At 33.8% G+C, this 26,339-nt stretch overlaps 1 protein-coding gene across 2 annotated transcripts in view; it reads left to right on the forward strand.

Moving 5' to 3' along the window:
* CACNA2D3 (calcium voltage-gated channel auxiliary subunit alpha2delta 3) overlaps positions 1-26,339 on the forward strand; it is a 457,261-nt gene that overhangs the window by 213,301 nt on the left and 217,621 nt on the right. For both annotated transcript variants that reach the window (XR_009726818.1, XM_061362402.1), the window contains exons 9-11: positions 1,119-1,193; positions 15,089-15,178; positions 19,510-19,623. Coding sequence is in view for 1 of the 2 variants with exons in the window: in XM_061362402.1 (XP_061218386.1) it covers positions 1,119-1,193; positions 15,089-15,178; positions 19,510-19,623 (279 nt within the window). In the remaining variant the exon portion in view is untranslated. The remainder of the gene's footprint in view (positions 1-1,118; positions 1,194-15,088; positions 15,179-19,509; positions 19,624-26,339) is intronic.

Here is a 26,339-nt window from a genome sequence, read left to right on the forward strand (position 1 = left end):
AGAACAAATTCTGAGCTAGAGACAGACATAGTGAGAGCCTGCGGTCACAGGGAACCTTGTCTAAGCAATATTCTGTTGTGAGTCATGTGAAGCTTTTCTTTATTCCTATTGAGGTGGAAGAAGAGTAAATGCATATATTAATTTATGATATGTTTTTCATTATTATTTTTTGCTTGACTTAATGTGTTGTCTGTCTTTGTTTACTATGGATGTTCTGATTCAATAAATGCATATTAAAAGGTGAAAATACTTAAAGCCTAAATGCAAAGGCCTTATAGTTTAATCTGCAATAACTTCTACAGTATATTTAATTGAGAGGAGTAATTAAGTTAAAACTCTGGCTGTACAACTAATTTAGACTGTTTGAAGGTACTTCTATATTAGTTTGACCTGTGTTGAAAGGTTTAAAAGATTTAAGCAAGTCCAATTTTCAATTAAGTGACTTAAGCATCCACGAGTCTGCAAGATCTACTGACTGCAGATGAGACTTTTTAATGCTTAAGATGCTTCTGAAAATCAGATGGACTATCTAATTTACTTAGACCTTGCAAGATAAGCAGATAATTCCTAAGAGATCTGTCACATCTTCATGACTTAGTGTATAATAAGCTACTCTGCTTGACTGAAATTCTGACTCTTGTCAGATATGTCCAGGATTGATTGAAGCTTACAGACTTTTTGGCCTAGTTGTTCCACTATTAACCTTGCAAAATATTAGTTGGTGCCTCAACTATTTGTCAAGACTTCTTTTATATGTAGAAAAAAAATGGGAGTTGTGACTGTGGTGTATCAAAAATGACCTCTTAATACTATCCAGATTTAAGCTTAAAGGATATTTGTGCCAGTTGGTGTGTACAGTACCCATTAACTCCACTTGGGTGTTGGCATCTATTCAATTAAATGCTTCTTTTTAAAAGTATAAACCTCTGAAATGTTAAGAAGCATGTAAAAGGAAAAAAAAGAAAACAAACCACCACCCACATCCAGGTTTTAAAAATCAACCAAGTCCTTTTGTTCTTGCTTTATGTGCATGTTTCACTGTAGTTCTAAATCATTAAATTGTATCTTTCAAAGCTTTTAATTACATTTTTCATCATACTTTTTCTTTCTCTTTATAGTATAATGAAGAACTTCATTATGTAGAGCCATGTCTGAATGGAACATTAGTTCAAGCAGACAGAGCCAACAAAGAGGTAAGGAGTCAAAGCAACAACACAGCAAGGCTAGGATGCAGTGCGTAACAATATGATATAATGATCTTTTCCTAGTACAATGCATTCCATTATTAGAATTTATTAATTATTCTCCTTATGCCATTTCAAAGGAGTCATGTGCCTCAGTAGGAAGAAAATCACTTCCTAGTCAATCTGATTGAATAAATTTAATGGAAATATACAGAAATCACTGAAAATAGAGTTAATAAAAAATAGCAATTATTTTAATTAAAATACTTCAGTTGCTTTAAATTGAACAATCATTATTTTACAAAAACTTACTAAGGAAGAGGTTGCATTCTTAAGACAAACTAATACTAAAGTCAAAACAAAACCTCAAACCAAATGACAACAAACATAGCGTGAATAAAAAAAAAAAAAACATTTCAAAGAGGTGTATCAAAATAATACTGCATACATTCAAGAAAGTCCTGTGAAAGTGTTCACATTAAGTCCTACTGGCATTCTTTAGAAAAAAAAAAACCCCAACAGTGATTTCAGTAATAATTTTATTTGAAGGGAGATTACAGTATGAAACTGCAGCTTGAATTATAGCTTATTGCCTGCCATCCAGTCGCAGTTGCTCTATGCAAGCGTTACTACATCACAGTTCTTAGAAGGGTAAGGTAATATTGTTTATGCCATGTAAAATTATGAAATAGGATAGTTGAAAAGCCCAATGTTTCTTGTAGAGGGAAAAGCTTGTTAAAGTAAGCCACTTGTGTCATTATAGAACTTCTTCCTTGCTAACACTTCCTCTGTTCTAAAACTGACTTGCCCATCTGAGTCTTGCTTATGGCTGGAGAGGGCAGTAGTTTTGTATCGTTCTTTAAATATTTCTCTCTTTTTTATTAAAGGCAGATCCAGAAGACCTGCAGGTCAGCACTGTATTGTGCTGAACATTCAGTGTGATAATTCATTATTGCTAAAGAAGTCAGTGAGATCTTGCAGGAAGTAGAAGACATAGCTCTGAAAGCTCACTTCTAAGTGTGTTAGTGCTAGGTATTTTTATGTATACCAAGACAAAATGACTTCGATCTCATTCTGATGTACTTTACTCCATTGTACTATTCGCCCAAGTTCTTTGCATTTAACCTACATATGCACCTGTATTTTACAGAAATTATGTTTCATGGGCTGCTTCCTTAATATACTTTCTCCACTGTTCTCCACTGTTGATTTTTAGATTAAATATCATTTGGTTACTGCTTGGAATGACATGAATTGTTCCTAATCGTTTAGTGTTGAGCACCCTTATTTGTATGAGTTAACTGTGATGCAGTTTTCTAAATGAACACTTTAGTGTGGGTGCATCTAATGAGCCATATGAAAGCTGTACAAGTTCTAGACTTAAAACTAAAGGTTCAAATATATTGACCAGATGTACTGTCTGGAACTGTTAACCTTTCCATCACTCTGCAACTGATTAAAATGCTGATCACCATATACCCATATGCTACTTAATGTCAGATTAATTTTAATTTAATTGATCAAAAAGTTTTTATGCCACCCAGATGATGCTCAGATTTTATGAACAGTACTCAATTATTCAAAATAGTGAAGTACAATTTCATATTCTTCAGAGTAAGCATCAATATAATTTCTAGTTAACTAATTTTTTTTTTTAATTTTATTTCTGGAATCACTTTGTGCTTTATTTTGCCTATAAATTGAAAAATATATCCAGTGTTTCAGAGAATAACTAAATATGACCTGTTTCCTGTTATTCATATTAGTGAGATAGTTATTGTTCTTTCTTTGAATGGCCAGAACTAGAGAATAAACTTGACATAGGTAACGTGCAATAGTTTGGTGAGCTGAGGTCCTTTTCAAAATCCCACTGAATTCACTGGAAAATAGTCTTCTGGTCAGGTCCATAGACAAAAAGATATTTTTAAATGTTGTTACTGTGCACATTCCAAAATTGGTCAAGAACTATTGGAGTATTCAGCTATGTTTTGAAATTCATTATAAGAATTCAGTCATTTGGACTGCTATATTTATTCCTGTGAGTCTGACAGATATGCCAGTCTTCTGTAGTTTTTTTTTATGTGAAATTGCCAAGTGTCTATTGTAGTATCAGATGATACTCCTTTGAGCAACCTGTTCTAGTGGAAGGTGTCCCTGCTTGTGCAAGAGATTGGAATTAGATGATCTTTAAGGCCCCTTCCATAGATTCTGCAATTCTATGAAAGCACACTTTCTCAACCAGTCTTACAAGGTAAATACTCATTTGTTCACTAGTAATAGCTCTTTCTTTTGTTTATTGAATGACAAAACAGGAAGAAGAAAAATATCACCACAAACACTGTTAACATGTTTTTTCAAATAGCCATTATCAACATATATCCAGAAGTTTCTGTACTGGTGAATTAGAGTAGGTGATAGACAGGCAATGTTTTAAAATATGTGATATTGTTTGAGTTTATATGTGTATACATATGCCTGAATTTTTTGTAGTCTGGTATAGGTCTGAAGGTGTAACTATATATCCCTCCTGGAAATATCTATTATTTGTCATTTAATGTCAAATGTTCTCCTTACTTGAAATGGAGGAAGAATGACCACATCTCCTAGAGCCAATGTAAGCTCTATTAGCATCAAAATAAATACAAGCATTTTAAAATGCATTAAAATGTTTTTCTTTAGGTAGGAAGTATCTATTCCCATATGCTAACTTTAAACAGAAACAATTAGAAATTACTGTAATGGTATTCCATATTGCTATAGTTTTGCCTATGTGTAAAGAGATGTATGGTGCTGATGGTTGCAGGGACTTGAATTTTTAACTGTTCACTCTACAACTCTTTTACACTGTTGTACATACACCTGACCTTATGAAGGACAGGTATTTCTTAATGAAGCATTTATTACGGGAAGCATGCATAAAACCAGTTTTACCAAGCTATAAATATATGCTGAGTAAACCGTAATTTATACCATTTTAGCAGTCTCCCTTCCCTCTCCATGAGTCCCATTAAATGACCCGTAAAAAAAACCCTGTCCCCTCCCCAGTATACAGACACACACCACAGTTCTTGCTAACTGCATCTTTCCAGGTTCATCTGACACCACATGTAGCAAATAAACATAGTTCTTAGGAGCAGAGATAAGAAATTACTTTGAGATGTTTGACTGGACCTTTTTATCTCATGAGAAAAGCAGCTGTTTCAATAACTAAATAAAAATCGCTTTCACAGGATCAGTACCCCAGTCCACATTTGCCTTGAAAGTATTTATTGAAGAACTACTTTGCTGTCTTTATACGAGGCTCAGATGTTTTCACACGGAATCTTGCTACTCTGAGGATGTCACTTAAACATGCTGAATGTCTGTATCAAATCAGTGTCAGCAGAGATACTGAACAAAATGAAGAAATAGAAAATCTTGAAGATTAGGCTATCCTTACCACTTGCACTTCACCAGTAGTGAGCTAAAGGGTGAGCCAGCTACTCAGCAGAATAAATAGGATTAAATTACACTAACTTGGGGCAGGTGGGCCATGGTGGGACTTGAGGAGAGATAAGGTCCTCTTTTGGGGTGGGAGAGTGTGGTTGGTTCTGCTGAGAGAGGTCTCTTCTGCCAGCACAGATGCTGCCCTGCTCATCTTCACCCTTTGCAGAGCCGCCGCAGCAGCCAGCCTGACTTTCCAAGATGTAGGAGTGAGTAAAATAGTTTGGTTTGCCACCCGCAGTAGTCTGCTGCTGCAGGCAGCTGGGCTGCCAGCCAGAGCTTATTCTGTTCCCATGCACAGCCTCTCTAGGTAAGATGAAGCCTGGGAGCATCTTCAGGGAATGGAGCATAAGGAATTTTATTATTCTTTTGTAGGCTGCAGGAAAGTGCTTCAGCCGTAGGGCTTATAGTAGCCTGTGAAATGAGTGCTTTTTAGTGGTGTTGATGCTGAATATTCAATGGGATTACTGGTAGCAAACGAACATGCTTTTTCTTATTCAGGGATGGATTGCAAAACTTCTCCTCTGTATTGCACAGGGAATGTAACAGATTTCCTAAAACTGGACTTTCTGACAATCCAATTAGTGTTGGTAGGAGGGGTGGGTGTTCAGGGAAGGCTATCTGCTATGTCTGGTTTACACATTTCTTTATTTCTCAATGAAACAGTGAGAGTCTTGCATTTTTTTAACTGGTTTTTTTTTTTTTTTTTTTTTTAATTTTTTTTTACTACCTCCCCTCTCCTCCACAGCATCTCTTTTGGGGAGGGAAACTGCACTGTAAACAGTGCTAATTCCACACATTGGCTCTGGAGCACTTACTGTTATTTTCTGGACCACAGCGTGGGAACAACTTCCCTACAAGAAAAAAACCCACTCTCATTAAACTATGAAAAATAATTTAAGGCTCTGTAATGCTCTTATATCCGCTCTGTGGTGACACTCTTCCTGGAGTAATGTGGCTCAGTTTTCTGTTTCAAGTGTCACAAAAGGTACTATACAGCTCACTGACCCACCCCCTACCATTTTTCTGTCTTTTCAGATAGAAACATGGGCCTGACACTAGAGTAAATCTGTACAAAGTGCATACAGAGTAAGGAAGTTGCATTTCTCATTGAAAGACAATCCAGTTATTATTGATGGAGCTGTATTTGTTTCCTCTCCAATGTGTAATCTGTATTTTGGTTGCATCTTAAATTATTATGTCCCCACCCCCATAGTTAATATTTTAGGGGTCTCTTCTCACAGCCATTTTAGTAAAGGGTGACAAGTTAGATTTACTTAATTTATATGATATAGGAGCCCAAGTTAGCCAAAGATTCTTGATCCTGCGTTGTTTGCTAAGTAAAGAGAACAGCATTGAGTACTTTTACCTTTGCAACTTTCACCTTCAATGCATGTTTGGAAGATTGGTACAGATTTCATAGTGACTGGCACAGTGAAGGACTTTTGAATAAGCCTCATCACACCTGTAGGGGTTACTCGGTCGAGGCCACTTCTTGATTAAAGCATTAATAACTATTTCAGGTGTATTATAGTAGATTTTAAAGGATATAGAAAAGTTTAATATAATTAAGCATTTAAATATTTAACATATTCATGCACTTTAGTTATAGTAAAGGGATGAAAGTTGGAGAAAACAGGTTTTCAGCCCAGAAACTTCAGCATGTTGGTCAAACAACACGCTTTTCTTTAAGCAAGAGGATAGACTGAAAGAAGTGGTGAATCTAAGAATCTAAACCTGTTTGCCAGTTTCAAGACCAGCGAAGTTATGCAGTCTTGAGTTGTAAATCTCTATTTTACTTTTCCCTTTTTTTACTGCTAGCAAGAACCTATGACAGAAAGATGCTAATGTAACATGTTTAGAATTTCTGAAGATTGTGATCAAGTATTTTTTATTGTGCTAAATTCTTGGTTCTGTAAAAGTTTGCTGTGTGTAGCTTTCAGAGTAGTAAGGGCCTGATTGCACCTTGAATTGCTGTCGTATGCAAATAGAGAAAGCATACTCCTTTTGAGAAAATCACGGAATCAAGTCTGGTTTATATATTCATACAAGACAAATAACTTCAAATATGACACTGGTGTGAGTGGAGTAAATATATGTGCCACGTACCAGTACTAGAATTCTTCCAACATGCAGTATTTCTGCTTTCATTTTTAGAATAGAAGAACATAATAATCTGTTTTAAGAATAACTATAATTTCAGGTGATATGGCAGATGTTCAGTTGCATCATTTAGTTCTAAAATTTTTTATAGCCTAGAATTCATCCTAAATTTTTTGTGTTGGCACATACCCGCATGGAAGGTTCAGTTTAGATGTGTGGGGACACATTCTCAGAATGTTGTCAGCTATTTCTAATTTACAAAACTTGCTTCAAGTTTTGTTTATCATAAAAATTAAATCTACACTTAAATTGGGTAGTATAAATGAGGTTGAAATTAATCTCTGATCCTAACTGTGGTTTAGTAATATAAAGTATGTAGCCTATATTTGAATTTTACCAGACTGATTTATAATTTGGCATTAGCATTAAACAGCTGCTACCTTGAAGTGTATCAATTTGCTATACACAAATTTAAAAGAGAGTGGGAAATAGTTCAGACACTATTCTGTCACTGTCTGCACTTTCTCCACAAATTACAAACATGTGGAACTGCCTATTTTAATACTAGTTTTCTTGGGCCAAGAGGTTTTCATCTTTGAGAAACTCCATGTTACAATTTACCTACCCCAAAGGAATCGGATGACAATCTGATTTAATGTAACCCCAGATTTAAAGTAACAATGTTACAATATACATTCCTTTTTTTATATGTTGTTTTAATGTACTGTATATGGGTTGAGGAGATTTCTCTGTAAATATTTCCAGATGAAATATATCATCTTCTAGATGCACAGATAGGCACGGTAACTCCAAACTAAATCAAGAACTTACCCCTGTGTAAATTAGAATGACAAAAATAGACAGATGTAGTGTATAACTTAAAATGAGCTTTATTTTTGTCAGCAATTACCAGAAATTAAATAACCAGAAGACTGATTCGCCAATGAAGCTGAGTGAAATTGCCAATAAGACTGGTAAATACGAATTCTGCATATTGAATTTTATATAAGTAAATTACTTAGGTGTATATTTATCTGTCCATCTCCAAAAAAGATTGTTGACTTCATTGCTTTGCTGTTAAAAATCATGAAGTCTCACTGAAATCTACCTTTTTTATAACTGGCTAGCCATGCTACACCCCCAAAACTTCCAACTAGCCCCAGACCACTGAAATTTAGTCTAAAGTTTTATGTTGCAGCCCCAGGCATCTAATTTACCTAAGAATTTGTTTAAAATCTGGATATATTGAGTCTTGAGCTTCTTGTTCGGCATTTTTTTCAGGACTGTTTTACTGAAAAAATCCATTCTACCAACACAACGTGCAAGGGAGCGCAAGCACTTGGGTAATCATCAGCAGCCAGCTAACCTGCAGTTGTCCTGGCAGTGAATTTTAAATGGGACTGTGCTTATACACATTTTACAGATGTGAATGAACATTTATCAATTTTTAGTATGTGTGGGCAAACTTCCCTGTGACACATCAGTAAACATCACTCTCCCACCTTACACATATGCCTTCTGATTGTGGTTGGGGTTTTCTGTTTGTTTGGGTGGGTGTTTTTTTTTAACTGCTTTATATGTTGATGTAGTTCATTTTCACAAATCTACTAAATCTTTGTCAAATATGCCTCAGGAACATTTGAAGTTACAGCATTTGTGAATGAGTATTGGAACGAATACTAGAAATAGCAAAGACATTTAATAGTAAATGCAGTTTTCCAGAGTAACTGTATAAACTGCTGCATTTATCACTTTTGAACTGTTACTTCTCTCTTTGAAATCAGTAGAAACTGCCTTATTTGTGTATGCTAAGATTTGAATACATGGTCCTTGTAACCCCATCTAATTTAGGTATTCCTGTTTATCATAAATGGTACCTTATTTTTGGCGATCACAAGTAAGAGATAGTAAAATGTATCTGCACAGGGTTAAAAGTAAAGCTTTGGTGATTCAGTAAAAATACTGAAAACTGTACAAATGGGAAGTTGGGCATAACTCAACTAATTAAATATCCCTAAACTGGGGGGAGAGGGGGGAGAATCTGGTTTAGCTAGGTAAGCAGAAAGAAGACAGGTGGGGATTTGATTTAGTCAGAAGTTTATAACAGTAAACTTGCTTCTAGTGTACTTCCATCTTGTCAGTAGCAGAAAAACATAGTATAAAGGCAAAAGGTTTTCAGGTCTTCTAGAAAAAGGATCTCATAGTATGCGCCATAGCAAGCTGAACTTACTGGGTGGTGTATCTCTATTTGTGAGGCTTCAGGTGGTGTCCTCATGTTAAGATGTGTTAAAGCAGCTTGTGAAATCTTGTGTGCTAATGAAAACTTGAGCCAAGCACACTCCCATTGTGATTAGCTTTGTCATGATGCTAGGGAAAAATCCATCAGTGAAATTCTGTGATTGTTTGCTATGGTAAAAAGAAGCTATACTGAAACATGCGTGTGAGATATCAATGATTATCTGCCAGCTGATTATGATTAATATTATGCCAGCAATAATGATTAATGATTACCTGCCAGCTTGTCTGCTCTTATTTGTGTACGTCTGAGATGGCATGGTTGTTACAGCAGTTACCTGGCATTTGAGAATTGGAACCCAGTTCTCTGTTTTAATACATCATTACTTGCCTTCAGGTGGGTTTGTTTCCTCAGATGTCAAATGAAGATAGCATACTTTTTTTTTTTTCTCCATTCTTGTTTGTTAGGAGTGTGACCATGTTCTGTTCATTTCCAGGATGTAAAAATTTGACATCTTGTGATTATAAATAAAAGTCAGCTTTTATCTTTTATCTTGGAGGTTAAACCTTGTGAAGCCATTAGAATAGCCTGTGTAATGAGAGACCAGTAAAAGAGATGCTAGAAGTGTCTTCAAATTAGTAAATTATTCTTCAGCTTTACTATGGGCTAGATAAACCAGTGTGTTGTTTTGACACAGAATTGGGAGCTTCTGCCATGAAGGAAAAAATTAGGTTTTCAGTTTTCTGGCCTTCATCTCAGAAAAGTTTTTAAATTGCCTGCAGTGTCCTAAAACTAGGAAAAGCACATCTTATTCTTGCTTGTATTCAGATAGCCCACTCTATGTCCCTATATTGCTCTATGTTCCCAATAATGAAAAAGTGCTCCGAATCATTGCAAAGTCCTACATTACCTCCCAAACACAGATTTGTAGATTTGTTGAAATAAATTACTTGGATTATTTAAATTTATTAGCTATTAAATCCTAATAAGTCAAAGTAAGAGTTTGAAAAATAATTAACAAAAATACAACTCACTATAATGTTTTGACAGAAAATTTTATCCTAATGCCTGAAGTCTGAAAATTTAATGTAATCATCTAACTATGGTCCAAAGTTCCTATAATTGTTGATTAAGTTTTGAGGCTAGCAAAGCCTGAGTGTACCAAAAAAACACTTTCAATAATCTCATTAAAGAGAAACTCCAAGTTCAAGTATAATAAATGGTTATAAATTTATAATCTTTAGTTATGCCAAAGTCAAATGCAACAGTGGTTTGATTTTAATATTCTGTATAACTGTTCTGTGAAGCATACAATATGAAGACCCTTAAAAATCATTTTATGCTCCTCCTCATTTAATTTCTGAAATAGTCCAAATCAAGTTAGGCCACCTGAATCAGAAATGAGCATGTGAATATTATTTAGAACAACAGTGTCAGTATACCCTGTTCTTCAAATAGGCAGATTTGTAAATATACCTAGGACAAGAATCCATTTCCTGATTCCAGGGCCATCAAATATATTTCTTGGTTTGTCTCTGATTTAGAGGGTTCTAACAAACTTTATACAGTTTTAAGAGGAAAACAGAGAACCTTTTTGATTTCCATACATTGGTTATTGTCAGATGCTAGGTTGGCTGTGACTTTCTGGTTTTGTCAGTGGACAGTGTTTATAAACAGACAAATTTAGCAGCATGCAAGGATACAGGACCAAGTGAACATGTTGCTGATGTTCTGGTTTTTGAAACCATGTAGATACATGCACAGACCTTGTGCTAGCTGACATGCACAAGTGGAATTGTATCATCACTCTCTTCAGCTCATGTTTTTCATCCGCTTCCAAATGGATCATGCATACCTCCACAACTGAACACATCTATACTTCCTCACTGTAATAAGACACAACTACTCCTGTCTTGCTCTGGCCCTATAATTTTGTAATCAGACATCAGAAATTGATTGTCTTAATTGTGTGCTTAATTTGCATTCAGAATTACCAAGATTATGCATGTCAATTAGGTATTTGAGTCCACAATTAGATATTGCACATTTTGGTAATTGCACACGGAAATTAGGCATACGATTGCATGTGGATGTTTTTGCACACAGTTGGATAGCTATCCTATTCAAACTCAAGAAAATTCAGATATTAATCTGTAAGGGCTCCAATAGGACAGTAAAGAGAAGCTGAGATGAACCAATATTACTTCTTATGCAGTTTAATAAAAGGAGTTATTTAAGATGTAAAGGTTAAAAGATACTTTTTGACTCAATAAAAGCAGGGACTCCTGCTTTCTGGGACCTGTTGGATTTCTGAGAGTTATTGAAAGTAGAATTAGAGTATTTGTTACCTCATTCCAAGATCACCTTTCTTTAATTCCAAAATTCATTTTTCTTTAAATGGATGTTTCATTGGTTAAGGTTCTGCCCTGAAAGATTTTCACTAGTAGAAGGGTTGGAATATACTTTTCTGCTTTGCAGTGCTTTTGTATGGGACGAGTTTATTCAGTGGCAGTTGAACACATGCGTGGGCAAGTTGCAAAGAAATATTGACAGGCATACAAGTTTGAAACTTTGGATTTCTTGTACGCAAGAATACAATGCTTTTAAAAATGTCTTTTACATTAACAAGGATGGCACTATAGCATGACTGGCAGGGCATGGCTGTACTGACTAGAGATGTGAAATAAGAAAAATGAGTGTTTGAAGATTTGTATTTTTTTCTTATAAATTTACCTTAAACTGGCATCATGACAGATTATAGTTATGCTAATAGTGTGTCCTTTCAATCAGAATAAGGTACCACTCTTCAAGAGGGTAAAGAAAAAGCCAACAGTCTCTGAGGAAGTGCAACAGTACATTTTTATTGTTGAATAATAAACTGTCTCAGCTACATGTACAGTGAACAGTCTGAGGAAGCTATTCTTTGTGCTGCCTGTAAAATTAATCATGATTTCTTTGGCATGGTTCCAGTTAATGCCACACATCAGGGAACCTGGTATAATAAAAAGGGAAACAAAGAAATTTGCATGTAAGAATGTGATTTTTCTAGTAGGCATATAAAGTGCTGAAATTCTCAAAAAGAAACAAAGGCAAGACTGAGAACAGACTTAGTTTAAAAAACAAAAACCCCATAAACCTCCTCCAGACAAACAAAGACCAAACCACACATGCATTTTAATTATTTAAGCGTTTTGCAGAATCACCTTGTAGCATCTGTTCCCTCTGAAGCCTGTGGGCAGAAAACACTGATTTGTTAAAATTCATAGCGCATGAAATCAATTTTTAACACTTTTACTATTTCATTTCAAACAAATGTCACTTACGTTTCTTCATATATCAATAGTATAATTTTCAGAACTTGTGTATATTTGGCTCTAGCAAGAGAAAATATTTGTTCTCCTGACAGATCATGTAAACTGAATTCTGTTTACTAGTAATTTTTGGTAATTTCTTTATGCTGTATGTTCATAGTTGGTAATGTATATTCATTGTAACAAAAATTCCACAATGCTTTTTTCTCAAATACCAGAGATTTTTATAAACTACTGTGTTTTTTTAATACCAAAAATAATTTTAGTTTAATTATGAAGCAGTAATGCATTCCAAAGGGAAATAATGATTTGTATTATATATTTATTTAAGCATATCTGATTTATGAAAATGTAAGATTAGAAATTTATTTCCAGTATAAAGGTTTGGCTTTATCAATTTTCAGAGAACTCTGTTTCGGGGTGAAATCCCTGTGTTAGGGGAAGCATCTGTGATAACTCTAAACTAACATTAGTTCCATGTATTGGGAGAGATGGGCTGTGAACCTAAGGCTTTCAGCAGCTTCAAAATGTCTGGTCAACACAACATCGAAGTTATGAAATAATTTTTGATATAGATGAAACAATAGTAAACTGCTTTTTTTCATATTTTTAAATCTTAACTATTTTAAGAAATATCAGCTGTATGTAGAACTGTTTTAGCTAAGATGCTTCCTGGAAAATTTTATAACCATGATGTATTTTAGGTTGTGAAGAATCCCAATGAACAATTTTAAATTCATATGAATTCTACGTATTTAATGAAAAAGTTGTATTTTCTGAGTTTCTGAAAAGCTTTATTGACTGTAATAGTCTTGTGCTACTGTTAAGTCTTCTGTATATGGACTGATGGCAGTATGTATTAAAGTCACCCTGAGTACTGAAGTCAGTAGGCTCTGAATCTGCCCGTTAGTTACCGTGTTTTGAAATAGCTATGGAAAGCATGCTACAGTGTGCTGCTCAGAGCTGATGAAGTAACTATTGCCTGGGAAATTCCCATCTTTGCACTGCCACTCTCAATTTCCAGGCCACATTAGTTGAAGTAAAAAATATGCTTCTGTGGGTTTTGTTCAGTTTGGAACTAAATTTCAGAGATACATTGAAATGACAGACTGGATCCAGAATAGTAAGAGATCGATGCATTTTTGAATATTTGGGTATTTTATATTCATTCTTTTCTTCATTACTTGTTATCAACATGAGAGGCACTGGGACAGTAGTATTTCAATTCTACAATACTTATATATATACTAATACAATACTTATAATAATGCTTTAATACCAATAAGCTGATAAATAGATTTTTTTTAATCTCTTAATAACCTGTTAAAGAATCTGTTTTATGCAGTTGTGGAGACTGAAATAATGCTTTACAAAAGCACTGCCTTCCTTGCTATTTCCCACCCTGTTTCATTTTCTTCTTATATTATATTTTTAAATGTATTTAAAACAGCAATTACCAGTACTATGGAGATACTGACTAGTATTTACTTAAGTTAGTTATGTTTAAGTTGGGGAAAAAAAGAACCATTTTGCAGTGTAGCCATATGGGTGTTTATGCTGTCCCTGTTTATTGAGACAAACAAGACTGTGCCTTTTGGCTGTTCCAAGTATTAAGCTGCAATGAACCACGTTTACTAGGTCACTATGACGTAATTGTTTTGAAAAAGCAGCCCTTTTTTTGTGACTTCAGAGTTGCCTAGAGGCTAAGATGTAGATTTTCCTGTTTCAACTTCATGAAATTTAAAAATGAAATAAGAACTTCTCTGCCTTCCAGTATACTGCTGTTTGTTGACGTTGCATAGAGAATCTCTTTATGGATAGCATGGTTCATGTTACGTTTTTTAATGATATGTTGCTCCTTCTTATAAAGCTAAGGGAATTTTTCTCCTCTGAATGTTATATTTTTTGAAAGTATTGCTAACATTGTTTTAAAAATGTGCTACTTAACACTTCATAGTGTATATTTTCTCTAAAAAATTGCAATTTAATGTAAATATAATATACTGGGTTACACTTGTTGAGTACAGAATTTGTGAAATTTGTCAAACTTCTGACATATCCAAAGAAATAGCATTTGTTTAGAAAAATATAGGATTAATTCTGACTTGATAACCTCTTAAGAACTGCTTGTTATAAAATTTTGCCTATGCTCCTGGCCAGCAATGTTGGCAATGTGTAATTGTATAAGTGCATTAAACAGCAAAAATCTTAAGTACAGCTACAACATAAAATGAAAATAGTCACATATTGCTACCAAATGATTAGCCCTATTGTCTTGTGAAGAGTAGTTCTTTTCAGTCTAAATATTATAGTGACTTGATAAGCCGCATTTAAACTACAATTGCCTAATGATTAGGTTTTGCCATCTTTTAGGGGAGATATCATAACAAAAAGTAGAATCTCAGTGCTAAATTTCAGGAAGGATTATTTTTCAGGATCTGCTAGTTAATAAAACCTCAAAGCCGAATACTTAGAAATAATGTAGAAGTTACTACTTGAAGTGAAAAGAAGATATGGATATCCCTAAATAGAAATACAAACCAAAAAACAACAAAGGAAAACTATTTGATTGAGTAAGTAGCCAAAAACGTATCTTGTGATACCTTTGCATTATTATTGTTCTAGCACATCTTCAGATTACTGTGACTTCATAAAAGTCAAAAGATTAGCCAGCAATTACTTTGACTTATGAATTCAGGAATCCATAATTTTTGATATTCACATGTATGTTGTAACAATAAACAGACAAAACTTTCTTGTTCATGTTTCAGCATTTCAGGGAACACCTTGACAAACTTTTTGCAAAAGGAATTGGAATGCTGGACATTGCTTTAAATGAAGCTTTCAACATGCTCAATGAAGTAAGTTAATGCTTTTCAGATTTATGCTGCCGACATCTTTTTTGCTGTTTAGCAATTACTGTTAATCTTAAATATTATATAAATCTTAATTAATTATAACTCACTGAAAAATGTGATGATATTACAGTATTATCTATAGATAATTCTATATAATCTGTGTGGTGAAAGATGAACAAATTAAATTTTTATATGTATACATTTTATGTTAATTTATTTTGTGTCTATATTTACAGTATACACCTACTCATGCATGTGTACATTGAATAAGGTTTATTTCAGTAACTGTTCTAGGTGTTAGAAAACTAGAAAACATTAAAATTTCATGGTTTAGATTTTTATTTTTTTCTTTGGAAGAGCTAAAGTTTTAAGAATGGCAGGAATTTCTATATGCATAAACATTTTGTGAATACCCACTTTTACTAGGAATGAATTTACTTTTTACTGGTTTGACTTTTGGCATGACAATTAACATGTCTTAGAGTGTATCTAAAATAAGTTATGGGAACACTTACACTTCTGTAATACTTTAAGTTGGAGAAATGTAAAACTTTGTGTAACCAGTTCAGAGGTATTAATATTATTTGAACTATATATCTGCCAAAAACACGAGGCCAACTTTCCAATAACATTCCTGGGAATAACATCTACAAACAGGAATGCAGTCTCTAGAAGATAAACATCATGATCATGGAGGTAATCTAGCATAGGGCATCTAGTTTCCATCCCAAACTCCAAATGAAATCAGTGTATCGTTCTTAGTTGTCCATGAAAGAATATTTTCATTAAAATCAGATCTGTTGTCTTTGCCTGAAATGGTTTTCCTCACAATATGCGCATCAATCTTTGTGGTTATGATTTTATGTAGTGTATTTCAGAGAGATTTTTTGTCATTTCTTGCAAAGGTAACATATATTTTTATGCTATATATTCCAGGAAAGAACAATCTTAGCAATATTTTAATACAGCTGACTATACACTTTCTTGGGATTGTATATTGGAACAAGCAAGGAAAGAAAGGAGAAAAGTGAACAACAGTAGTAACATGAAAGAGTACAAGGGAACAAACCAATGAAAATAAAATGCACCATCAAATATTTCTCATGATATTATGAATGAAAACACTAAGTAGTGTGGTAGTACCCTCGTGGTCCTTTTCCTTTTCAACTAGTCTTCCAAATCTGTGTCAACTAGAAAAAAAACACCATTTCAGACAATTATCAAGACCATCTGAAATTAGATTTTTCTGCTTTCTTTTAAAATCAGTAAGGCATCTGAAGATACATAACAAATGTATCTGGAGATACACAAATACATAATGATGAATGTGGTATGAAAAAATCTCATTAGATAAACTGATAGTTTTGTTAATAAAAGGAACAGACTTCCCATATACTGAACTGTACCTATGTTGAATAAATCTTTTGACCTGTAGGGTCATGCTGGATCATGCTACATGTATGTTCAGATCTTTTCAAGGTGGAGTAATAACAGGTTTTTTTGTTTGTTTGGTTTCTTTGTTGTTGTTGCTTTTTTTTTTTTAATAAAAAGCTTCAAGACTTTTTCCATATATACTTCCAGAATTGACAGCATAAAAATCATTTCCATTATATACAGGAATGTCAGCAAAGTCTCTTGGAGCTTCTATTAAGCAGCCTAAGCCAGAGAAAAAGCTCCTTAAAAGAGTACAGTTAACCATTTTCCACTTAACCTACGTGATGTGACCTTTATGTGCCAGAAATCTATTCTTGTGAATTATAGGTTAGCTATGGATGTCTTGTCTACATTAAAAACAAAAAAAAGAGGAGGTGGGGGAGGAGGAGGAAAAAAGAAAAGGCTTTGTGTTACACAAATAGTCTATTAATATTCTGGCTGGATTTAAAATGGTTCAGGGGTTATACTAATTAAACTTAGTTAATTTTGCCATGCAATTACCCCTCAGTATTTTCCTAGGTTGTTAAGACTTGACGATGGTTGATCCTTATATCTTTGAAGAGCAAGTTTAAAAATCCGCTTCCAAAATTTCCCAGTCATCAGTGTATGCAGTGTTCATTATACAGCCTAAGAATATGGAAAGTGCTTGGTACAGTAGTTAGGCACCTACTATGCCATGTGACAACTGCAATTATCTCTTTTAGTGACAAACGCAGTCTTTGCAGTGATTACCTTTAAAAAAATCATAGCCAATTAAATAAAATTCTGTGACATTTCAAAGACTGTTAATCACAACCAAATGCTGTAAATGTCAGGATGCATTGAAATTTTTGCTGCTAACTGATGAATCACTGAGTTAATTGTAGTTCATCATAAGGCCCTTGTCATTGTTATTATTATGGTAAACACTTTCATCACTCTTGCTATTCAATAAAATTAAAGTTCTAGACAAATATGAGAAGATATTACTCATGAAAGCTTTTGATTTTAATATCATTCTTCAAAATATTCAAACAAATAACTATGCAGAATAATGCAGATGCATACAGAGTGTTGTTTTAAAATAAAGATATGAAGGCATTCGCCCTTCCCTTTGAAAGAGACAAGGTATATTAAAATATGTTGTCCATATAGAGAATATATCCCTCTACAAAGTAAATTCATCTTTATGAGAGAATATTGGATCTAAGATTTTATTAATGAAGGAATCCCACCTGAACAATTTTGGGTCTGGTTTAAGATTGGAGAAACTGTCATGACTGAAGAATTTGAAGGCTAGACTGTCTTGCAGGTATCACAAATAAGTTTTCACACAGACAGTGACCAGAATATAGCTAAGACTGTGAACTCACATTACTTTCCCTGTAACATGATTCTATTACCATCTGCTGATGTTTCTGTTTGATCAAAAGGAAGCTGATCTGGAGGAGAGGTGCAGATGGTAGAAGTAATTGTTGAATGACATTTATGGATGTGATGACTCAGATATAGAAATGCGAAGGCACAAGCAAAGGTGACAGAGCACTGTTTGAACCTACCATCCACTCCCTTTCCTAACTGCAGGCATGACTACAGAGGTGACATTTTTACAAGTCAAGAACTTTTTCTAGAAAAAAGGCTTTTAGAGTTTTCAGAGCAGTGAATGTATATAGGTGAGTAGACAGTACAAATCTTAAAGAGAGAGCCCAAATTAAACTAGAATACTCCAAATTATTTCTTTATTTTTTAATCCAGAAGCAGGTAGAGTCCCTGCAAGGTAATTCACCTTTAAGCTTAAATACTGCTTCTCAAGTGAGGCTACCTTTTTTAGGATAGGGTTCATTACAGTTCATCTGGTGAGGTGGGGCTTGGCTTTCTTAGTATCAAGAGAAAGGTGATAGGATGAGGCCTTGTCTGATCTCAAAGTTAGTAGTGTACCTGAAAACTAGGAACATCAGAAGGGAATAAAAGGAGATTGTTCATTCACTAGCTTCAGTTCAAATGGTAGCCTGGTCTGTAAAGAGTTGTGTGAAATGCCCGTTTATTGATGTGTTTGCAGTTTTTATTTAGTGTTCGTGCGGAGCAGTTAAAAAACAAATAATTTTCCAACTTTGTTTTTCTTTTGTAAAAAGCTGGATGTTTCTCCTAAGTTCCTTGAATATATAAAATCATGAATGGACAAGTAAGAACCTATTCTGCTACATAGAGACACATGGATTCAAAATTAAGGCACCAATTCCAGAATCAAGAGATCAAAGCTTATTTTATGAGCCAGTCCAATTTGACCAGGAGAAAATCCCTTTTGTGTAACAATGAAACTTTCTTTATATACTCTAAAAGATACCTGTGCTCCAGTACTGCTGTTCAGCAGCTTCAATTACTGATGTGTATTCATTTTGTGTGATAGGAGAATCTGAGAACTTGATTCTCCCAGATAAACATTTTATGAAAAATAACATATGGAATGTAATCCTGAGTGAATATGAATGCCAGATGAATAGTCAAATGTTTCTGTATAAGTAGTGTATCTTCTGTATTTTGCAGTAAAATTGTTCATCATTCATTTCTTCTTGTATTTAAATCAAAGCATGTATGTAGATGCATCAATATAAATCATGTATCTAAACCAGAGGAATACACTTTTAATTTTGGGAAGTAATGTATTTTATGTATGTTTCTCATTTTTTAAGTTGATAAAATGGAGATACATAACAAATCACGATTCTGTTATGGAATTGTGACTTCAGTTGTGTAAGAACATAATATCTATGACAAAAGGTTTTCAACCTCAGACTTTCTCTCCTACTTCTAAGCATGGTATAAGAGCAACATTTTACAAGATTCATGTTTATCCACAGTAATCCTATATACCTTCACCTAACAGGAATGTGCTGTAACTAAAAGGTTGTTTCTTTTCACAGTTCAATCACACAGGACAAGGAAGTATTTGCAGCCAAGCCATAATGTTGATTACTGATGGAGCTGTGGACACATATGATACAATATTTGCAAAATATAATTGGCCAGACAGAAAAGTAAGTGGCACCTCTATTTGTTAGAAAACCCAAAGCTTCATGTCCATATAAAGTTTATGCCTCTTGAAAAGTCAGTAACAGTCTTTCTAATCCTCTAGAAGTGATTTTTGATAACTGGATGTTTCACTAATGACAAAAATAATGTTTATGTGATATCGCTTGAGGATAGAGATGGCATTTTACGGTAGTAATGAATTTAGGATAATAAGATATTAAAGAAACATTTCCCTCCAGGGTACATTTTTGGCCATTGTATAATGATTCCCCTGTGAGATGTCATTAAACACGAAGGAAAAATAACTTTCTTTCTCCAAAAATATTCATTAATAATTCAGTGGCTTTTTAGCACTAAAGAGGGGTAAGTATGGTGGACAGTGAATGATTTTCTATGGCTGGATGTGCTACATCTGATCATTCTCAGTATTTTTAATTTCTGTATTCATCAAAATGAGGGGTAGAGTGGGCAACTGGAGAGATTTTATTAAACATTTATTTGGTTCTATCAACCTGCATGAAATAATTTCCCCAGAATTAAATTACCTTGTTATATAACACATGGATATTATACACTAGTGCAAAAACGCCTTGAAAATTCTCTGGTGAGAAAGCCCTACCTAGTAGGCCTTATGTGTGGATGTGAATTTTTTTTTTTTCTATACCTTTTCTCTTCTACTAAAGAAAGTTTTGGAACTGTTTTAGGATGTTTTCGTAGTTTGAGATACCTGCGTATAGAAACAAAAACCTCGCTCAGTTCAACATGTGCAAGTAACTGATTTATATGAATGTGTTGCATGGGGTTTTACTATTCTGTGGAAAACAGTAGTAGTTTTGATTTTTAGTCTTAAGCACATTTCTGTCATTTATAATATTACATTTGTTTTCTCTTATCCCTTTTCTTGTTTACCTGAACTAAACCTCATCTCTTAGGAATTGGCAAGCAAGAAAAAATGGGAAATTGGTGATTTTTTTTAACTGATCTTTTGACTTTATGTCAATTACTGTCATTTCATGTAGTAAAAATGACATAAATCTATTCTACTTTATGCTAGTTAGGAGGTTTTTATTCAGATAATATAGAGTAATAACTAACAGCCATATGAAGATCGATTTATTTATTTTTTTTTTTTTCTTCAGATAGCTTACTTTCTCCTTTAGAACATGGTTCTCTAAAAGGAGAAAGCTCATAGTTTCTGTGATTTTTACCAGGACATGCCAGGAAGTCTGTCATCTTTAAAAGAACATAAGGATACATTGGTATTTGCAAATATTCTGAGTTGACCTGTAATAGTTTTCATATGACGTGAAGCTAGACTTTGTGTAGTGGAAGGGGTGAGGAAGATCAATATTTAATTAATGTGTTAAGATGTATAACTATATATTATGAAGGACATTCCATTGAATATCAGCATTTGCCCATTTTGGTATCGTACTTTATTAGGTCACATCTTAATATTCAGTGATATTGCTGAAATAGAACAGAAATATTTGGTCCTACTCTGTGACATACAAGTACTTCCTTGAAATGTGGTTATCAACTATTTACAAGGAGAATACTGCCTTTAATCTTGTCTCCTGTTTCAGTGTTTTTCACTTACATTGTTTACATGAAAATATCTCCTTCCTTTTCTTATTCTGTATTTACTGTTGAAGATGGGTGGTTCTCCAGGGTTAAGCTTTTATTGGTTTTTCTGTTGATTAATTAGACATTTTGAAAGCTTAGGCTTTATAAAATAGATTCAGCTACTGAAATTGCTGAATAATTCTGGAAAGAGTAACATACTTGAAGTATAGCTTGGTTTTTAGGTATTTAAATATTCAAAATGGAATCTGTTTTTATCACAGAGGTCATGTGTTGTGTTTTTCTTCCTAAGTAAATTAACGTAATTACCTAATATTATATAGCTTACGTCTTTTATCAGCTGTTTGTCCTCATTTAAATGCCTGGTAGTAATACAGTTTCAGTATATCTCTTAAATCCTTTTTTGTATTCACATTTATTTCTGAATGTTTTCTGAGAGAAACAAGACAACTATAACCTGAGTGTGAAATCACCATTTTGCTATCATCTACTTCAGATCACAAAGGTATATAAACAACAAGCTTTTCTTTTTTTTTTTCCCAGATGTTTGCATATACTTTAGCCCCATAGAAATGGTCTGGGAAATGTTAATTTCAGCTGTAGGTTTCAATGTTTACTCGTAGTATTTTAGTCAATTAAGTCTTGTAATGATTCAAAATTTCTATGGTCACATGATGTGTGTGAAAAATTTTCATTAAGCAATATATAAATTTAAACAAATTAAATAGAGGACATCAGGGATTTTATTTGTCTTTGGAATTTCAATAAGTATTCCTGGCACATTCCTGAGTCCACTAATTTTTTCTCCTTTCCAGTTTTGATATGACTGAGTGGCTTTGTAGAATACCATTAGCTCTGTTTTATGTACATCTAACTTATCTTGTTGCACTGGAAAGGAGTCTTAAGAGTAAAAAAAAAATAATAATAAAAAAAAATTCATCTTGAAGCCAGTCTTCCCTCTTTTATTCAATGGGATATTGAAGTCCTTAACTGTTCCATGAGAACATTTTGCTTTATATACCAAACACTGATGCCTAAGAACATTAGAGAGTTTCTCAAAAGGATGTGCCCCTGATGTCTTGTATTTTCTTATACTATGAAGTTAGTTCCTCTCTTAAAAATAGAAAGAGACTGTGGGGAAACAATCATCAGAAAGAAAAGAATTCTCTGAGACAGTCAACTAAGTGTTTTCACAAAACCTATGTATCTTTCATGTGCAAATCAACAACTATATCTGAGATGACAACACTTAGTACAGCTGTTGCAATAAGCAGCAGGACAGGTTCCCCTTTGGGTACACTGCTGCAAAGGCCTAGCAGGAAGAATCCTACGTTGTTTAGCAAGAGCATAGTGTTTAAGGAATAGCTTGTACTTAATACACAATATTCCAAGCAACTCTTCCAAAATATTTAATATGTTATAAAGTCTTCAAAATTCTATATTTGAAAACATAGAAAAAAGATCAAATCAGTTTGTCCTCTTTTCAGCTTCAAATATTTCAATCTGAAAAATGTTAAAGGTTTCCATATGTATGCTTTAATGCATTAGAGCTCTCAGTGTTCTTTGTTGGATTTGTTGTACTGGAAAGCAATTATTGAAAATACACTACGTATTTGTAATGTCAGTATGCCTGAAAATTATGCATAAGGTGCTTTTCAGGATTCCCTCTTTTTGCATTACACCATTTTTATTCTCTCCAAACCCATATTCTATATTTATAAATCACACCTTTGAACCTCTTAGTAGAGGTTTTTTCCCATTGTTTTTTGCTATCTATTCATCTGTATATCACCTTGTCATCTTTCTTATGATTTATATTTTTCCTGCCATTTTGACATTGTGGTAAGCAGTGACAGACAAAGTAATAGCTCTAATTAAGGTTATTTCTGAAGTTTGTTTACCTCAATTACAGTCAGCAAAGTACCTATATCAGTTATGTTTAATCTTAGATAATATTAAATGCATCATCATTAGTTGCAGCAGGAACATCTTGTTCTCTTACAGAAAGGAATGAATTCTTCATATAACTGTAAAGGCTTTGCGGGTTTGTTGGTGACAATCTCTAAAAATAGAGAGTGAAAACATATTGGCACCATGTAAACAACAATTCACATTTTCTTTTTTCAAGTCATCTGTATCTTTGCAAAAGACAGTCTTTTTTAAAAAGGTATTGTGTAAAGGGAGTTAAGAGCACTTTATCATTGTAGATATAGTCTGCCTGACAACTGATTAAAAGGCTGCTTCTTTCTGATAATCTATTAAATATAAGTTGTGTTGAAGTAATTTTGAAATGGAATAACTTGGCTCCAATTAAATCCCCAAAGTGGCTTAACTTAGTAATTGAGGATTTTGGGAATGATATCAGCCTGTTTTTTTTTTCATGAACTAGAGAATTATGGCCATCAAAAGACTATTTAAAATTATCTTCTGGACTGTTTGCCTGAAAGAAGGAACACTTTCAGTTTACTGTGTGTTTTATGAATCCCTGCCTCAAAAGACCTCCTTCCCCCCCCCCCCCCCCAGTGTTTCCCAATTCTTAAAACATTTCCCATTTTCTTAATACCTTCTGCTACTTAAAGTGTAAATCTAGTAGATGCTATTTTTATAACACACTATGTTTCATTTGTATGAGTAAGGGTCTGGTTGTTAATATCTTTTTCATTTTTAATGTGTCCATGCCCACAATCTTGCACCTTAAGGAGCTAGGTTCTCACGCATTACAGATGAGTTTATGCTATGCACATAGTTCTACTCATTCACAGAACTTACAATTCACTATTTTTAGGTTTCCGTAATTAATTCATGACAGCTCTGCTACATGAAGTACCAAAAAAAGAACAATTAATCTGCAAAATTAAATCCATCTGCACTGTCATATAAGAGCCCAGGTTTTCAGCATGTAGCAGAAATAAGTATTTAAAAATAATAGTACCAAGGAGGTGTTTGTTTACAATTCCATCTTAGATATCCTGTTTCAGGAGAAAGCCTTTAAGTCTCAAAATATCTTTTTGATGTCAGATGGAACAGAGAGGTTCATGCTTTTACTGTATATTATTGCTTCTACTGTTATATCCAAATGCACCATCAAAAACCAAGCAAAATATGCACTTACATATTTCACTAGGTTCCTTATTCTAATTTGAAAGCATGAAAAGACATTGTTGGGGGGAGAAAGGAGGTGCAGGCAAATGGACTACAGGAAAAAGTAGGCCTTCATATTTGCTCCTAGAAAGTAATGCCACTAATTGTCTCTTCTTAAATAACACAGTCCTAGTTCCTCTGTATTGGAAAAGTCCAGGAAGTATCTCATGGAAAATTCCAGGAAGATTAACCATGTAAATGTTGATGAAATGCTATAGCATATCTAAAAATTCAATTGCAATGAGATCAGAGACATTATCAGAGTTTTGAGCCCTATCATGCTCTATGTTGAAAGCCGCTTTAGTAACTAATTGAAAATTAATACGTTTGGAAAAGAAATTATCTACTCAAATAATATTTACCATATTTTGACATTCTAGATATAGCAAGACTGTTCTCAGTGTGTTGTGACATTGCAAAGGAAAATAATATAATATACTAAATCCTGAGATCGCTTTGTGTGGTGATATTGTAGCACATGACAAATCTGGAAAAGAAAGCAAAAGAATCATTGAATCAGTTGAACTGTATCATTCCCTTTGGGTTTATCCTTTAATCCTAAATAGCACTTGTTTTCATAATTATCTGTGCTAGCTATATGCTATGGTATATATCTGCAAATCCAGAAGCAATAACCTCTTACTATTTAGTAAAGTGAAATGGAAAACAAAATCCCACCTAAAATGTCCTGATTTTCTAGAATCAAATGCAGCTAGACAGGCCAGAAGTCTCCTGTATTTTGCCTCTGGTGATAAGAGGGAAAGGGTGAATGTGCTCTAGAATTCAGGCTTGCTTACTTTTTTTATTTATTTTTTTATTATGAGGTAAAACTACCTCCCCGTTCAGTTGCCTTGTTCATTATTCTGCAGCCTTTTACTTATTGGACCAAGTAAGAGAGACTAGAGCTTCATTTGTCTATCTCCCACTCTGTGGGCTCTGGGTAGTGTTCATTTTCTATGGGAGAGAAATACTTTCTTCTGCATATGAACTATAAGAACAAGGGAGAGATTTAAGATGGTTTCTGTCATTGCTAAGACTTCAGGTAGGGTGAATATAAAGAATAACTGCAATAACATCTTTCTTCCTGCTGCTAAATAATTATGATGCAGAAAGACCCAACAGCTAATGCTGCCTATGTCTGAACAGAACTGTTGAAATTACAAGATAAACAGTTCCATGACTTTTACGTGTTTATACGTGCTTTTGCACCTGCTTTATATGAAAAATTTCACAGTGTGGAAGGTCTCTATGCCTATATACAATACTTAAAATTGTAATTGAATCCAGAGATTAGCACCTCAGAATTTGCTGGTTTTAGATTTAATTTCATAGTAGTATAATACATTTGGAGAAAATAATAATCACTTGATAACTCCTTAGCTATGTGGGAGTTTAATGCATGCTTTCACAGGATCAGTACTTATGGTACCTTTAGTATTAGATGGCATTAAGCTTTTTTGAATATTTAAGAAAATATATGGTCACTACTGGTCACTTGGCCACTAAAGACCTTTATTTCAATCCACTCATTTATACTAGTGATCTTTGAAATAAATATTTAATAATTTAGCATTTTATTTTTTAATTAAAATTCTATTTAGTCAGTTTAAAGATGACTAACAATCTATTGGCTTCAACTGCTCTGTATGAAATGAAAGTCTGAGCTTTGGGTATATGTAAAATTCCCCAAACATTTATATTTTGCCATATGACAGAAAAGAATGTTTACCTTACTCTCCTTTAACAAAGGAAGATGAAAACGTGCATGGTTTTGTTTCCTTTGTCTGAAAACTATCTGAAAGGCTATGAGAAAATGGGTAGCTGTTTTGTGACATTGCATTAGTGACAAATCATCTTTGTCTTCATGTCTGCTATTCACAAGGTTACAAACCTTTCTGCAGATTTTTAACCAAGTCTCTGTAGCTTTAGGAACCTGCTGATGTTGGCAGCATGGAATGTTAGTACAGCAAATTGAATGTCTCGTGTACAATGTAGT

Source organism: Neopsephotus bourkii, unplaced genomic scaffold, assembly GCF_033783945.1.
Source record: "Neopsephotus bourkii isolate Nb327-2 ecotype Australia unplaced genomic scaffold, CSIRO-AGI_Nbou_v1 NB_1120, whole genome shotgun sequence".
NCBI lineage: Eukaryota > Metazoa > Chordata > Aves > Psittaciformes > Psittacidae > Neopsephotus > Neopsephotus bourkii.